A 16,731-nucleotide genomic window follows, 5' to 3' on the forward strand; every position below is an offset into this window, starting at 1 on the left:
AAGTGTGTAATTTGTGCGCCACTAGCGGTATCAAACAAAATTGGAAAAATAATGACTTCAATCATTCCCGTCTGTTTGAAAGGAAGTCAAAAGACGAAATGCCTCAGGGCACAGTCAGTGACTAAACAAATTTTGTGTGGAAACGCATAATAAATTGAGTGCCTTGCCGTTAATCTTCACCATGCATGGCACGACATGTTAGTTTTGGAGGAAGGAGAATTTCTGTATTTACAGTACAGTACAGGTGGGATTTACGGCCCTACACATTCATTTTTAAGGTCTCTGTACTTCAAGCATTTCAATGCTTCTTTTTATACTTCCCTATTGAGATGCATCCCATTTATTAGAACATTTCTGCCCCCCAAACTTATGCGTTGTTTAAAGAAACAGATTGAAATTGTTTTGTGCCGCAGAAATTACACATTTCTTCTAGCTGGGATGAAATTATAATTGAAGGTGCCAATAGGGGAATAATATAATAGTAAAGAATATGATTGCATCATTTATAGTGTACACAGGCTGTCTTAATAATAATTATCCACAGCAAAACATGCAACATAAATAGCCTGAAGTCAATCCAATTTTGTATTTGAGAAAAATATTCTTAGAGCTGATCAGTAAGGCTACATCAGCAGGAGGTGACACACTTACATTAAGAATCATGGGTTTCAGTAATAATAATACTACAACGCAGTGACCTTAACTGAAACTAAACAACTGTATTAAAGAAACAATCATGTTTAAGAGCAGACCAGGGTGGTAAATCCGAAATCACATTTGAAATTCTGGCCTAAACCCATGAACATTCCAGAGCCCGAGATAGAAATGATCCTGACTTATCATTGATGAGTTGGCTTCGGGAAAATAACAAAGCATGTTGTATTGCCATGTAGCAGAAATACGCTCTTGGCAGCTGACTGTGCTGACTGCGTGCACGCATGTTTGTCTGTCAGTGGAGAACGACTTTTTAGTCTCGTTCGACGCATGCAGAGCTTGTGCATGTCTTTTCGGTTCGACTGATAAATATGGTTTTTGGAGAGCAATATGGAAAACACTGTCAAAATGAAGGGTGTTGCTGAACGCATGAAGGCAGGGTCCAAAATTAACACTAATCAAATACCAAATGTGAGTAAAAATTGATCAAATTTATCAGGGGCCTCATTTATAAAGATGTGCGTATAAAGCCGTGGTCACACTAGACTTTGAGCAACAGTCGTGATATGACGTAACACTCTACTGCGTCTTTATAACCAACATAAATTCAACATATAACAAATAATAATAAATCCAAAAAGTTAAAAATATCCAATCTACTCCACTTTACTGCAAACGTGACATATCGATCTTCTACTGGTCACACGTCTTCACGTGATACGAATTCACAGGTCAGAGTTCACCAAACTTGAACTTTGGCGTCGCATTAGTTTGCGTTTCCGGTCTCCGACGTTCACATGCATTTGAATGGAAGTCAATGGAATGAAAAGTGTAGTGTGACCGCCCCTTAATGTTCCTAAATGTGAACGTACCACAATTTCCGAAATGTTTCAGTACATATGATTTCATTTTTTTCCCTGGAAATCATATTTAATGAATTAATTTCAGTGACGTTATTATCACAAAGCAGTTGCTCATCATATAATAATATTAATGCATATTACGACTGTCTATTAATCTTTACATTTTTATAAATGACATTGGATTATTTTCATTACTGGTACGAGTTCAAAAAGTGTGTATGCATGCTCTTCGGTTGGCATACGCACAAGTACATTTTCACGTAAATTTTTGCCTTTATAAATCCCAATTTATTCCTAACATTTGATTTAGGATGAAAGGGAATTTAGAATAAATTGCATGCGTTTTATAAATGAGGCCCTTGGTGCAGATCCCAAAAAATGCAAAATACAGGTTTTTTTATAGCAGAAAACGAGAAAAATGGCAAAAAAGTTAATTTTGAACCCTTCATGAAAGTTTACCATACTCACAGAGGCCGTATGGTAGAGGAGTATGGGGCGGATTTCATTATCAGTAGGTCTGTATTCACTTCCAAAGGAATAAAGCTTCCGTATTTCTCATGCTACTGCAAAAACACGTCGCATATAAAAATATTCTATAAATAATTCTGCTGGAATATATTCAATTACTTACTCTAAGATTGTTGGCTGAATTGAAATGTCTCAGCATGCAGTAAAGCCGTGAGCATGGCTTACACATCCTCATATCCGCTGATTTTTTTTCTGATCTGAAAGTGAATACAAGAGGCTAATAATGGATTCTCTGTGTTACTCCGCATGCCACAATGATAGATGCAAACAAATCGTACAGGCGTGGTGCAAACATTCCAACTCTATCAGGTTGTTTCACTATTCATATATAAGATGCACGGTTGTAAGGTACCTGATGAGCAAAGCCCTGGAGCAAAGCACAAGACCGCTGCTATAAAAATTACAATTTTAGTCTGACTAAATGAACGATTGGAAAGTGTAGGATTTCATTGGCTTAGCTGTACCACGCCATAGAAAACGGACCGGAAAATGTGAATTCACAGTGAAAGCTATGGCAAAACAGGACGACGGTGACATGAGGTACTAGAGAGTCAAAAAAAGTGAAGTGTCTTTAAACTAAACAGGACAGGTAATAAGTAAAGGACCATCAGGAGCACAACAAAGGTTGAGTAGGAGGAACATTATGTGCACATTATAGAATATAAATTAGTCAGAAGTACTGAAAATACAGGACAGCAAAAGTACAGAGAGAAAACAAACTAGGTGCAATGCCATTGGCTCAAGGGTCATGTGATGCAGTGAAGGATCATGGGTAGAAATTAGAGAGTGCCCATTCCAGTGACCTCAGACGTCAGCCTAGAATAGTTAAGGGAAGAGGAAAAAGGGGAGGGGTAAGGAAAAGATAGAAAAAAATAGATAACATAAAATAATTCTGAAAGCATTCAACACTTCTGTACAAGAATGATCGCTTTTTCCGCCTCGTTGCTCTCCACGTTGAGTAATAATCATGCATTTCTTTCGATTCGGTTCAAGCTGAAAACAATCAAGCCAGTCAAATGTAAAAATAAAATCTTTTCCGCCTCCGAAGAAACACAGTTTCCAACATCTCCTCGCTTCTGACATGCATTTGTACTTCATTACAACATCTGCATCACATCACTAGCTCCTTGCCAACAGCATTGCTAAAAATGCTATTGGATGCAATCCTTTTTTTTTCTTCTTTTTACATTTTTGAAATCATGTTAGGCTTTACTGTCAAACTACAAAACTTATTCAGCAACCATGCTGAACTAAACTATCTCATTTAAAATAATAAATAAATATATAACAAGATCCAAGCATTCAGCATGCTAAAATACTACACTGAAACACTGCATGACATGAACAAATCATACTACAGTTGTCCTGCTTTTCATTTTTTACATTTTTTTTTTATTTCAGTAGTCTGCCTACATGAGTGAAGCTACTGATGAAATAGACCATGAGGTTTAAGGGAAGGGGTTGGTGAGTTCTAAGGGAAGATTGTATGTAAGGATTATTGGGAATCAGCTGTTGATAGCTTCAGATAATGAAAGCAGTTTGGGGCTTCAGGATGTAGTCATTGATGAAGGGTCATTCCACATGGCTGCCACGTCTCTGAACCTGCCATCAGAACCGTGGGAAAGCAATATGCATTAGTATCGCCCTGGCCGCTACCCTGCAAGCCTCAATTTCACACACAAGAACAGATTTAGAGGGTATGTGGCTAAGCATCTCTGATTCCATCACACATCGCTAGGAAAACAAAACACTGTTGCATTTGCGATGACCCTATCTGAACTCCTTTTAAGAAACTGCGTTGAGCTAGAACAGCATGAGGCCTTTAAAAAAAAGATAGGTTACTGCAGTTTGGAAGAAAATGCCAACAGTTTTGTGAAACCATGGGCTAACCTTGCGTTGATGAGGTACTGGGCAAGGCTGATGTTGGCGGGGGTTCCTGTAATGGTGATCTGGCGCTCTGATGACCCTTCCATGGCATTAGCAATTTTGATCTGCGCTCCAGACATCTGACGGATCTCGTTGATTTTGGTTCCCTGGCGCCCGATTATGCAGCCTATTAGCTGGGAAGAAAGCGCAAAGGTTCTTAAAAGACTGTCTGTATTCATGTTCCAGAAAGTATGATCCGTTTTGTAGTATTCACAATAGAATATTTGAGTGGAGTTGGTGGGTGTGCTTGAGTTTTGTGACGGTCAGCTAACCCATGTCAAAAATCCTAGGAATGCAAATTGAAATTTTCTAATAATGTGGAAGCAGACCTAATGCGAATGAAGAATCAAATAGGATCCAACTGGATTAACTAGAGATGGAAACTGAAGTCTGAATCATAGAATCGAGTCACACTTACACTCGCATTCAAAAGTTTGGGATCTTCTTTTGAAAGAAATTAATCCTTTTATTCAGCAAAAAATGCATTAAATAGATACAAAAAATGACAGTAAAGACATTTTTAATGTTACAAAAGATATCAATTTCAAATATTTCATCAGAAAATTCTGAAAAAAATGCATCACGGTTTTCACAAAAATATTAAGTAACAACTGTTTTCAACTTTGATGATTATAAGAAATGTTTCTTGAGCACCAAATTAGCATATTAGAATGATTTATGTAGGATCATGTGACACTGAAAACTGGAGTAACGGCTACTGAAAATTCAGTGTTGTCATCAAAAGAATACATTACATGTTAAAATATTTCAGAATTTAAAAGTTAGAAAACAAATCATAGAAAATTTGTAATTGTAAAAATATTTCACTATAACACTATGTTTTACTATATTTTTGATCAAATAAATGCAGCCTTAGTAAGCATCAGAGACTTTGAAAAACATTTAAAAAAATCTTACTTTTGTGTACATCACCAATAAATTAACTTACACTTAAAACTAACCTGCAGGAGTACAAAACTATTTTTTAAATGGGATTTTCAGACTTAAAAGCCTTGAGACTTGACATAGATTTGTTTTTGAAAAACCCTGACATGGACTCTACATCAGACACATATTCTCAAATAAACTGAATTAATTTCTGTCTTCCGTTCTGACAAAGGACTGGGAGTCAAAACTGAGCATCAATCTTTATACTCACATCATTGGGAATGGTGAGTTCATGAGTACTGGCCGGGGGACTGGCATCCAAACCTGGATCAGAGAGCAGAGGGAAGCTCGAGAGACAGCCTAGGATAAACAGCACTTCATACACACTCATGATGGCATGTGAGCTTTAGAAGACTGGTGACCTTAAAGGGTTTGTTCACCCAAAAAGGAAAATTCTTTCATGAATTACTCACCCTCATGTCGTTCCAAACCCGTAAGAGCTTCATTCATCTTCGGAACACGAAAGATATTTCTGATGAACTCCGAGAGCTGTCTGAACCATCCACAGACTGCAACGTAATTACCATGGTCAAGCCCCACAAAGGCAGTAAAGACATTGTTAAAATAGTCCATGTGACTCCAGTGGTTCAACCTTAATGTTATGAAGCAATGAGAATACTTTTTGTGCGCAAAAACAAACAAAAATAACGACTTAATTTAACAATCTATTCTCCTCCATGCCAGTCTGCTACGCGATTCACACAAGCACCATAACGCATGCAAGTGATCGTGCTCAGCTAATAGTGAACCAGTGCAAAACACGGAAGAGCTGTACTTTGTGAATAGCGCAACAAAATGAATAGCGTAAGAGAGTGGCCGGGAAGAGAGGAGAGTTTGTTGAATAAAGTCGTTATTTTATTTTTTGTTGCACACAAAAAGTATTCTCGTCGCTTGATAAACTTAAGGTTGAGCCACTGTAGTCACCTGGACTATTTTAACGATGTCTTTACTAACTTTTCTGGGCCGGCAGAATGAAATTACCTAGAAGCCTATGGAGGAGTGAGACAGCTCTCACATTTCATCAAAAATATCTTAATTTGTGTACCAAAGATGAACTTGAAGATGAAGTCTTACGGGGTTGGAACAACATGAGGGTCAGTAATTACTGACAGAATTTTCATTTTTGGGTGAACTAACCCTTTAAATGGACCAGGTGCAGAGTGTGAGGAACTATTAGTCCTCCAGAGGCTTTTTATGAAGCCCTTTTTTCACCTCAAACTACTATAAATATCTCTAGCGGTTCTCACATTTTGTCATCTGTCAAGTTTCCTATAGTATGTCCTTGGTCTGACACAAACATATATTTGATATGTGTGTGTGATATACTGTGTGTGAATAGCTAAGCATGTTCTACTCAGCGCATGGCATTGGGTTTGCCCTTAGAAACAGCTTTAAACTAAGCTTGTATAAGACAGTGTTTATCAAGATGAATACGTAATGAATGGCTTGATGGAAGATGTGTTGTGGTCTGTAAAATCAAAACACTGATATGCTTCTCTTACACTAGTTTCTCAAGGGCAGGAAAAAACACTTTTTGTGTCACTGGTAATTTCTTTCGAGCATAAAATTCTACACCATTAGTTCCCTATACGTGATAATGTTGCATAAGCAGCAAAACTTCACTATCTTTTATCCTGGGTCTTAGCAGAACAGGATTAGATGCTTCAGAAAAAGTCAATCCAAAAAAACAAACAAAAAAAAAAACAACACAAGGTAAGTTAGTATAACAGTGAGATGTCATTTTCTGAAATTTATGACTAAGCTTTTTTCCTCAAAACTAACCAAATAAAATAAAACACTGACCAAACCAAACCAAACCAGACAAAAGGAAAAGAAAAAAGAACAGAAAATAAGACAAAAGGAACCAAAAAAATACAAGACAAAACAAAACAAAACAAGATAAAAGAAAAGAGAAAAACAAAGAAACCAAGACAAAACAAAACAAAAGCAGTAACATACATTTTTAAACAAACAAAAGAAAAGAAAATAAGACAAAAGGAAACAAAACAAGACAAAAGGAAACAAAAAAAATACAAGACAAAAGAAAACAAAACAAGATAAAAGAAAAGAAAAGAGAAAAAAAAAGAAACCAAGACAAAACAAGACAAAACAAAAGCAGTAACATACATTTTTAAACAAACAGTCCCCCCCCCCCCAAAAAAAAAAAAAAAAAAAAAAAAATTCGACAAAGTGAAGAGCAACCACCACGGGCATGTCATGATGCTTGACATGGAACGAGAAGGAAAGAGAGAGAGAAAGACGAAGAGAGCGTCTCTACAGGTACAAAGAGAAGGAAACTTCAAAAGGGCTCGTGGGTACGTACCAGGGAAAGCAGGGGTGGTCTGTCCGAGGGGGGTAAAGGGGGTTTGCTGCATAGCCAACTGGTGGAGCTTGGTCAACTGCTGAGGGTTTGGAGGGACAGTAGAGCTAAGAGGTTATTGTTATACGACAGGTCACACCAAGAAATCAAGAAACTAAACTAGAACAAAGAGACAAAGAGGATAAGAAGCCATGACACACTGTGGTGGAAGAAGAGCAAAAGAGAAAGCTGAAGAGATTGAAACTTTAGTAGGACTTGGCCTGACTTGGTGGGTTAACCTCATCTGATCGCTAACTGACCTTCGCTAAATTACTGATAAACGTAACATTTGCCAATTAATCATGTTACTGGAGTTTTTTTTTTTAAAAGACTTCCAGATCACACAACAATATCCAATCAAATATTTTATATTTTATATATTTTATTTTATTGAAAATGATGCTGTTCACAGAAATGTCCAAATTACTTTGTATAGGACATTCTGTAAAGCGTGCCTGAGCGAGCAACAGTAACCGAGTGGGCGGAGCTAAACGAAAGGTCAATCGGACTCAAGTACAAAAGTCATTTTGATGATAGGCACTAAATTTCCTTGTTTCAATATCAAAGGTGAGTTTAGTTTGTGATTTTATGTACCCCGAATGCCTCTGAAGGGTATAAATGAACCACGAGTGAACCGTTATTTATCAGAGATATGAATATGTAAGTGCTCGGGCAACCTTCAGAGGAGACACAAGTCTTTGAACCAGAGCAGACTTGCACTGGATGTTGTTGTGTACTCCCCCTAAATCTGACTTTAAAGAAGGCTGAAAGAGATGGCCAACCTCTACTTGAGTTATTGCAGTGTCAGCTGAAGCGTCAGACAGCATCAATCACTGCCAATCTTAAATGAAAAGGACTAACACACGGCATCTCTCCTTCTCTCTGAAAGATATTCATTCAGATTATCAGTAAGGAAAACACAGCTATCGGGATAAAAGTATCATCTAGAATTCTAGGTTGTAAGCATGCTTCAATTTTGAAAAGATCAGTGGTTCTCAAACTGGGATCTGTAAATTTGGTTGCAGGTGGAAAATACTTATTTTTTTACTGTTATCTTTATTTTCCCCATGTTTTCCTTCTCATTTCCCATCTATATACACTACCTTTTAAAAGCTTGGTGTCTGAAAGAAGTCTTATGCTCACCAAGGCTGTATTTATCTGATCAAATACAGTTAAAAACTGTAATACTGCGAAAAATTATTAACATTTAAAATATCTGTTTTCTTTTTTAATATAAAATTGAATAAACATTTTTAAAATGCAATTTATTCCTCTGAAGCAAAAAGCTTTGTGCATGTAAAACTAATGCAACAGGTAAGTTACAAACAGATAAAGTGATGATCATTCTCAAGCTGCGTATGCTAAAAATAGAATGACAATCAAGAAAAAAAAGAGATATAATTCTGTTTGCCTGGTTTTGATACTTCTATCAATAATGTAACAAGTCTGGCAGAGGATTTAACAGAACTCCTAAAAGGCCAGAAGTACAAAAATGGTTTCATGTTTCTCTCAGAAATGCTATGGTGAAAAAAAAAAAAAAATAGATGGAAAAAATGATCAAAGGTGTTTCTTGATGGTCTTAAAAGTTTGAGAACCACTGGATTAGGTATGCACATCACTTTTGAAGTACCACAGAGCGTTACGAGTCTCATATGTAATTCTATGCGGACCATTTAGAAAATGACAAAACGGTGTCATTTCCTCCAACAGGCCAAGTCCTTAGAAGTTCGCTTTACATTTCGGAGGGCTGAAGTTGAAAACATTTTCAGATTGTAATGCGACAAATAAATTACACATCAGAAACGTCATATTAATATTACTGCTTAATATTAATAGAGAGGTCCACACTGAAAACTACATAGCCATGCAGACCGCTGACGGTGCTGGGGGGAAGGGGGTGGATGGCTGGGGACTCACATCTGGGTGTGGAATGGCATATTGTCCCTGAATTGTGTAAGCCTGTGAAGACGGAGAGAAAAAAAAGAGAGAGAGAAGAAAAATCGAATCAACATTTTCACAAGGCTGCAGGGCCCATTGAACACAAGAACTAACTGATTCATAACCGCTAAAGGATCTATTAATATTTTACAGAAACCTTTGGCTTCAAAAGCTGAAATTTTCTTTCATATTTTATGTGAATCATTTCATGAGTAGTTGTACAGTAATAATATTCAGTGCCTTAAATAATAGAGGCTTCTCCACACAAATTTACAACACTCCTTCTGGCTTTTCTTATCTGTTTGTGTGCAAGTGCACACAGTATGCTTCAAATATATTTTATACTGACTGCAAATAACAGATAAACACATTCCTTGTTTTGGTAAATATACCAAACAATAAAATCAAATCTATTTCTGAACCATTTGAATAGATGAATATATAACATCCTTCAAGTTTTCTATTAAAGACAGTACACAAAATTCAGCAAGTATAATATTTTCATTTCCTGTACATGTTCCAGAGAACTTCAATTTAAAGTGTCACACTGATAATCATGTTGTATTTAATGTCAAAGCCATGATGTGGCATCTATGGTCATGTTGCATGAAGAGCTCATGAATGAGTTATGTTAAAAAGATGTTGTTAAAGGATATTATTATTATTCATCGATGGAATGTTAGATTAGTGGAATTTTTGTGTTGGTTAGCGAATGAGTGGGGAAGACTTTGTTTGATAGCATATCCATTTAATATTTATAACTTGACATTTCAAGTTTTATCGGAATCTCAAAATAATGCAAATCCAGGTCGTTTAGAGTTTCTAGTGATGTTACACTTCAAGTTTTGATAATATTAAAAGGATATGATATTTGCTCTGAGAGGGAGGAGTTTATTTTGCGATAAGAGTGAACGTAAATCTAGAATGAAAATGCACTCAAAGCAGCCAAAATGCAATCGTGGCCATGTAAAGGTGAAGTGTGCGATTCTGGATCAAATGTTTTTCTTGCCCAGTTTAATATACAGAGACCACTATAAGGCATTTGTAGGTTGATTTCCTGAAGTGTGTAACCACTTTTTGAAACATTACACTGTTTGTTAGAGCGGCCCCACATGTTGATTTATGATTTAAACAAAGGCTTAAGAAAATTACTAATATAATTATGCAATAAAAATAGATTTCTGTCCTAATTTATTGATTTTACGGCAGTTTAAACCATAAAGCCTTTGTTTTGCATGAGTACAGTTTTTCACTCTATTTCAGTACGCCTCATTTCAAATGCTTTCATGTCTTAACTTTGTATGATAATGGCCAAAACGTTTGGAATATGAAAGCACTCGAGTTCAAAATGCACATACAGTAGTTACACAGAAATGCATGTAATCACTTGCAAAGTGATTTTAAAGTGAACTAAACTTTGAGCACCTTCCAAGAGGTCTTATAATGCATTACTGCGCCAGAAAGACTAAATAAAAATGTGCATTAGACTTCATATCCATACTGGCTTAAAATTCACTTTTTGGATGGCAGTAGAAGGCACTGAAATATGTGATGGCAGAAGAGCAAACTCTCCTTTTATTGAGTCCTCCGAGGCCAGATTTGAACTCTCCTTCACAATCTAAAGCTCCTTCCTCTCTGCAAGCATTTCCCTGGTTAGGATGGTGTGACAACATGCAAGTGAGAAGGTGAGAAAACCTGAGTGAACTAACAGGCAGTGGCTGGTGCTGCAGTAAAAGGCTGAGGTTGGCTGCGGACGCCGCCAGCGGGTCGGCTCTTACCTGGCCACCTGAAAAAATGACGGGGGTGGAGGCGGGCTTTGGGCGGTAGGGAATGGTGGCACCTTTCGGTGGGGACTAGGAGAGGGGAAGAGGTAGAGGCAGAAACAGCATTAGATCAGGAGACAGGTGCAGACAGGTGTGCGTGGTGGAGCATTTGTGTGGTAAAGTTGTACGAAAACAAAGTCAGGCATGTTGTGAGACCCCAATGCTTTAAGATTCGTATTTGCCAGGCCACGGGTGTCCAATCCTGCTCCTGGAGGGTCACTGTCCTGCAGAGTTTAGCTCCAACCCCAATTAATCACACATGAACCAGCTTATCGAGGTCTTACTAGGCATGAAACTTCCAGACAGGCACGTTGACAGTGGCCCTCCAGGACCGAGTTAGGACACCTCTGCGCTAGGCTGTGTTGTTGAGCCTGACCTGTCAAGTCCACAAAAACTACTTAAGACTCCCTTCTTAAGAGAAGGCAGTGAATTAAGTTCATCTGTAGCATTATTCAATGCTAAACTTAGTGGTACGCTAAATTGTTGCCATATGACCTCATCATGTTGCATGCTTAATTCAGGATGTCTAGTTATGTTGAAAATAAAAATGTTTAGTTAATTTTAGTTAAAATTCATGGCTGATATTATTTCCACTTCATCTGAAAATGGAAGGTCAAATCAGGCGTAGTGAATTTTGGGTAGAATAATAACTGCAGTTATAAAGTTTATAACTGTTAGTACATTTGTAAAGGTAAAAAATAGCCCTAAAATTTCATCTACACACAAAGGATGAGACAATACTTGTTGTAAGTTCCCAGGCGGTCTAATTACGTTAGAAATATGTCTGTGTCTGTACAAGCGAAGAATGAAAATCATTCCATAACACCCAATCAGAGCACAATTCACCTCGGCAGGAAATCAGCCCTGCACGTCATTGGTGGATAAGAATAACATTTAAATCAATAAACCGAGATGGCGGAAGCAAGCCAACGGATGCTTTGTGTATCTCATTAATCACAAGTAAAACAATGTAGTCTCTCTTTGGCAGGGTGGCTGTAATGGAGTGTGGCTGTGTGTATGGTAGTGAATCCACCCCATTGTTATTGTCATAACAAATGGATTTCACCCTCCAAAAAAGAAAATTCATTCGTTACTCAGCCTCAAGCCGTTCCAAAACGGACTTACTTTCTTCTGTGGAACACAAAAGGAAAATGCACTACTGTATGCACTGGTTGCTCTGCTCCATGCAATTACGATGAATGGGGACTACAGCTTTCAAGCATTAAAAAGAATGCAAAACTTTTTGTATTAAAAAATATATAATATATATATCAACTAATTAAAAAGATTTTGGAAAGATCTAACCATCTGTTCATGAATTGGATGTCGAGGCTCACAACAACTTGGGCAGATGACAAAAAAAATGTCAGTAAATAGCCACTTGAAGTCATGATAAAAATGGAAGTAGTGACAGAACCTTCCATATTGTGATGAAAAAAATGTAGGGCAGGGATTTGGTTCAATCCATTGGTTGTTGATGGAGATAGACCTTAATTTGAGCTTACAGTAAATACAATCGAGGTATGACATGAAATCAAAATGGACAATTCTTTTTTTTTTTTTTGGAATATTGGAGTATTATAAATGTGAATCTTTAATCAAAATAGCTTCCCCTTTCAATGACATTTCTTCTCTTCTCTGATGATGCGTTTACTGGCGCGAGGGCGGGACAACCTGTCACTCACATGAGATCACAGCAATAGCAAATACAACTTCCATTTAATGCCAACTTGAAAAAAAAGACATGTATGCATGAATGAATAGTTCAATAATATGCATTTATGTTGACTTCAATGACATTTTCAAGTGCTTTTCTGTCCTTTTTGAGCTTTTGTGTTCAACAGTGTAAAGAAAGTCACAAGGATTTTAAATGAAATGAGGAGGAGTATGGAATGACAATTTTCGTTTTGGGTGAACCATCCCTTAAACAACACTGTACAATACTGTACCTCCAGCATGACCACACATATCTGTTTGACACACTGGATGATGGCTTCCGGGGTGCCGGAGATTGTCACTGCGCGCTCTGTGGAGTTAGGCAGCATGTCCCCTGCTACCTGAACCTGAGCTCCTGTGGACTGGAGAGAGAGAGAGAGAGAGAGAGAGAGAAAACAACAGTTTATGATTCAGAGCATCCACTGCTGATGATGGTGTGATCTGCTCTGAGACCACACAGCTCTTAGGGGAACGTGCATCTGCATGCAAGCATATGTTTCTGTTGAAGTCATTTAAAAGACAAGAACATAATCAACATTGCCATTATTACTATAAAGCAGGGCTCTTCAATCTTTTTTAGACCAAGGACCAAAGAATTGCATTTTTAGTCTGGGATATAATAGCATGTGTTTGGTTGCATATTAAGAGTTTAGATATACTTTGTGAGTTTTGTGGCTTTGTGGTTGACGACTCCTGTCATACAGTTTTGCCCACAAGGTGAGCTTGGTAAAGCTGCATAGGCTAGCAAATTCAATGGCAATCCACGATCTGACAGTGAGAATAATGGCAGTTTTGTACCTCTCTCATCTCTTTGATTTTTGAGCCTCCCTTGCCAATGAGGGAGCCGCACTGACTGGCGGGCACCACGAGACGCAAAGTGACTGGGGGCTTACTGGTGGCTGGGCTGTTGCTCATGGAGTTGATTATATCCTGAAGAAATATCAGAAAGCAATTACATAAGCAATGAAACTTTAAAATCGCAAATTACCAATTTTGAAATACAATTTTTGGAAGAAATTAATATTTTTATTCAGTAAAGATCCATTAAATTGATCAAAAGTTATAGTAAAAAAACAAATAATGTTCTTTTGAATTTTCTATTAATCAAAGAATCCTGAATTTATCACAGATTCATAAAAACACAACTGTTTTCAACCAAATCTTTCTTGAGCACCGGATAAGCACATTAGAATGATTTCTGAAGGATCTTGTGACACTGAAGACTGGAGTAATGATGCTGAAAATTCAGCTTTGATCACAGAAATAAATGACATTTTACAATATATTGACTTAGAAAACAGTTATTTTAAATGTTAGTATTATTTCACAATATTACAGTTTTAACTGCATTTTTTGATTAAATATAGAGAGCATAGGGAATGTCTTTCAAAAACATTTCAAAATCTTACCAACCTTTTTTAATGGTAGAGTATACAGTACCATCAACATTGAAAAATAACATTTTGTTTGGGTTAAGTGAGATTTTCAAATACTGTATTCAGGACAGCACCTCTTCAAACTTGTATGCGATCATAGCGAAGGCCTTAAAGATGGCATCTGTGGGTCCAGTGATGGTGACGATCCTCTCAGGACAGTTTCCTTCTGAGATGTTGATGCGAGCACCGCTCTGTAGGATACCAAATGTCAAGTTAACCCTGAGAGACTCCATGACCATTTTAAAGGGATAGTTCACTTTGAAATTAAATTTTGGTATGTTCTAGCTTACCTCAAGTGCATCCAAGATGTAGGTGTCTTTTTTTCCCGCAATAGTTTCAATTTTGATATTTTTAGGTCAAACCGTTCTTGTCTGTCAGTCCTATAATGCAGGTCTATGGTCACTGTCTCAAAGAGCATGCACAGAGTCCAAATTAAAATAATTCCCCTTCGTCCAAATTAAACAATTCCCCATCATAAGTACACATTGATGGCCTAAGACACGAAACGAGCAGTTTGTGTGAGAAAACGAACAGTATTTATATCGTTTTTTAACTCTTGTACACAGCCACGTCCAAGTGATCTGAGGGCGCGCGCGCATCCTGCTGTGTGACGTGTGCACAGACTGGTGCATAGATATATACACTAGATGTCGCCTTGGCTACGGCATTCGTTAAGAACTGCCGTAGCCAAGGCGACATCTAGTGTATATATGCACCAGTCTGCACCAGATCACTTGGACGTGTGCTGTGTATAAGAGGTAAAAACGATATAAATACTGTTCGTTTTCTCACACAAACCGCTCGTTTCGTGTCTTAGGCCATCAATGTGTACTTACGATGGGGAATTGTTTAATTTGGACGAAGGGGAATTGTTTTAATTTGGACTCTGTGCATGCTCTTTGAGACAGTGACCACAGACCTGCATTATCTGACTGACAGACAAGAACGGTTTGACCTAAAAATATCAAAATTGAAACTACTGCGGAAAAAAAGACACCTACATCTTGGATGCCCTTGAGGTAAGCTAAAACATACCAAAATTTAATTTCAAAGTGAACTATCCCTTTAATAGCTCAAAAATACACTTATAGGTGCAAGGGGAAATAACAAGAACTTTTCAAATTACTATTATTATATTTGGACATACAACACTGAGGTCGCTGTGATTCATGAACATGAAAAACAAATCTCAACAGAACAAGAATTCTATGTATTATATGCTTTATATAAAGTATGTATTTTATGTCTTTTATTTTATTTTCTGTACAGCACTTTGGTCTTCTTCGGTTGTTTTAAAGTGCTTTATAAATAAAGTTTGACTGAGTGATTGAAAAGGGTTTTGGTAAAATGAATTAGACAAGAAACATACCTCTTCACGCATCTTCTTCACAGTTTCCCCTTTCTGTAGCAAAAAGAAGGACTGAATATTTAGATTCAGAGCTTAAAACGAATATACATACATACATACATACATACATATACATATATATATATATATATACATACATACATACATACATATACACACACACACACTGTGTACATAAAATGTCCATATCTAACATACCTTTCCGATTATGCTTCCCACTTCCTGCAGGAATAAAAAAAAAAAAGAACCAATAAAATCTTTGCAAGCATAAGCAGAACATTTTGGCCATTCACAATTGTATATGAACAAATTTCCGCACGAAAATGGCTCTATTCTATATTCAGTCCTTGCTTACGGAGATTTAATGAGTCTAAAGGGTCACTGGTACTGACGACCCCTGATTCACCTTGGCCTGAAACAGTGGGTCAGGAGAGGACACGTCCCTCAGGCACACTCTGCAGTGACATCATCCACTTCTCTCTGTACTGCTCTGCGGGCTCAGCTTACCTTGCCGTGCATGAGAAGCCGGATGGTCAGGGTCACATTCAGCCCGCCCTCTGACTGGACTTTGTTGGGTTCCATTCTAGGAGTGGAGGTGAAGCAGGAATATGGGCACGTGACAGGAAATCCCCAGGAGTAGGACGAGAATGATGGTTCAGCAGCCAACCAGTCACCTGCAAGGGGGGACGGGATAACCACACACCAGAGTCATCATGAGCCCAAGACTTCCACATCAGAAATGAAGACGGTGGCAGAGTGCTAGGATCTGCTCAGTAATCAGAGCTTGGAATTAAAGGAATGTTCCTATGTTGAAAGGCTCAGCATTTGAGACATTTGTGATTGTCACAGAATACACTACTGTTCAAAAGTTTGGGTTCGGTAAGATTTTTGACATTTTTTTGAAAAGTCTCTTATGCTCAACAAGGCTGAATTTATTTGATAAAAAAAAAAAAAAAATACAGAAAAAACAATTGTATTGTGAAATATTCCTACAGTTTAAAATAACTATTTAATATTTTAATATATTTTAAAATGTAATTTATTTCTGTGATCAAAGCTGAATTTTCAGCATCATTACTCCAGTCTTCAGTGTCACATGATCCTTAAGAAATTAATCTAATATGCTGATTTGGTGCTCAAGAAACTGTTATTATATCAACATTGAAAAAAG

At 37.4% G+C, this 16,731-nt stretch overlaps 1 protein-coding gene across 3 annotated transcripts in view; it reads right to left on the reverse strand.

Moving 5' to 3' along the window:
• Positions 1–925: 925 nt before the first annotated feature.
• Positions 926–16,731, reverse strand: part of pcbp3 (poly(rC) binding protein 3) — a 62,370-nt gene continuing 46,564 nt past the window's right edge. Inside the window, exons 6-17 of one of the 3 annotated variants that reach the window (XM_079880972.1) lie at positions 16,068–16,234; positions 15,759–15,782; positions 15,561–15,593; positions 14,266–14,382; positions 13,554–13,685; positions 12,989–13,117; positions 10,926–11,069; positions 9,196–9,237; positions 7,243–7,321; positions 5,131–5,183; positions 3,936–4,105; positions 926–2,861 (exon numbers count right to left, since the gene is read on the reverse strand). In XM_079880972.1, coding sequence (XP_079737098.1) covers positions 2,825–2,861; positions 3,936–4,105; positions 5,131–5,183; positions 7,243–7,321; positions 9,196–9,237; positions 10,926–11,069; positions 12,989–13,117; positions 13,554–13,685; positions 14,266–14,382; positions 15,561–15,593; positions 15,759–15,782; positions 16,068–16,142 — 1,035 coding nt within the window. In that variant the 5' untranslated portion in view covers positions 16,143–16,234 and the 3' untranslated portion in view covers positions 926–2,824. Of the gene's footprint in view, positions 2,862–3,230; positions 3,648–3,935; positions 4,106–5,130; positions 5,184–7,242; positions 7,322–9,195; positions 9,238–10,925; positions 11,070–12,988; positions 13,118–13,553; positions 13,686–14,265; positions 14,383–15,560; positions 15,594–15,758; positions 15,783–16,046; positions 16,235–16,731 lie in introns of those variants that run through there. The other 2 variants (XM_079880974.1, XM_079880973.1) reach the window with 2 other exon arrangements.

This window comes from Squalius cephalus (assembly GCF_949319135.1).
Source record: "Squalius cephalus genome assembly, chromosome: 9".
Taxonomy (NCBI): Eukaryota; Metazoa; Chordata; class Actinopteri; order Cypriniformes; family Leuciscidae; genus Squalius; species Squalius cephalus.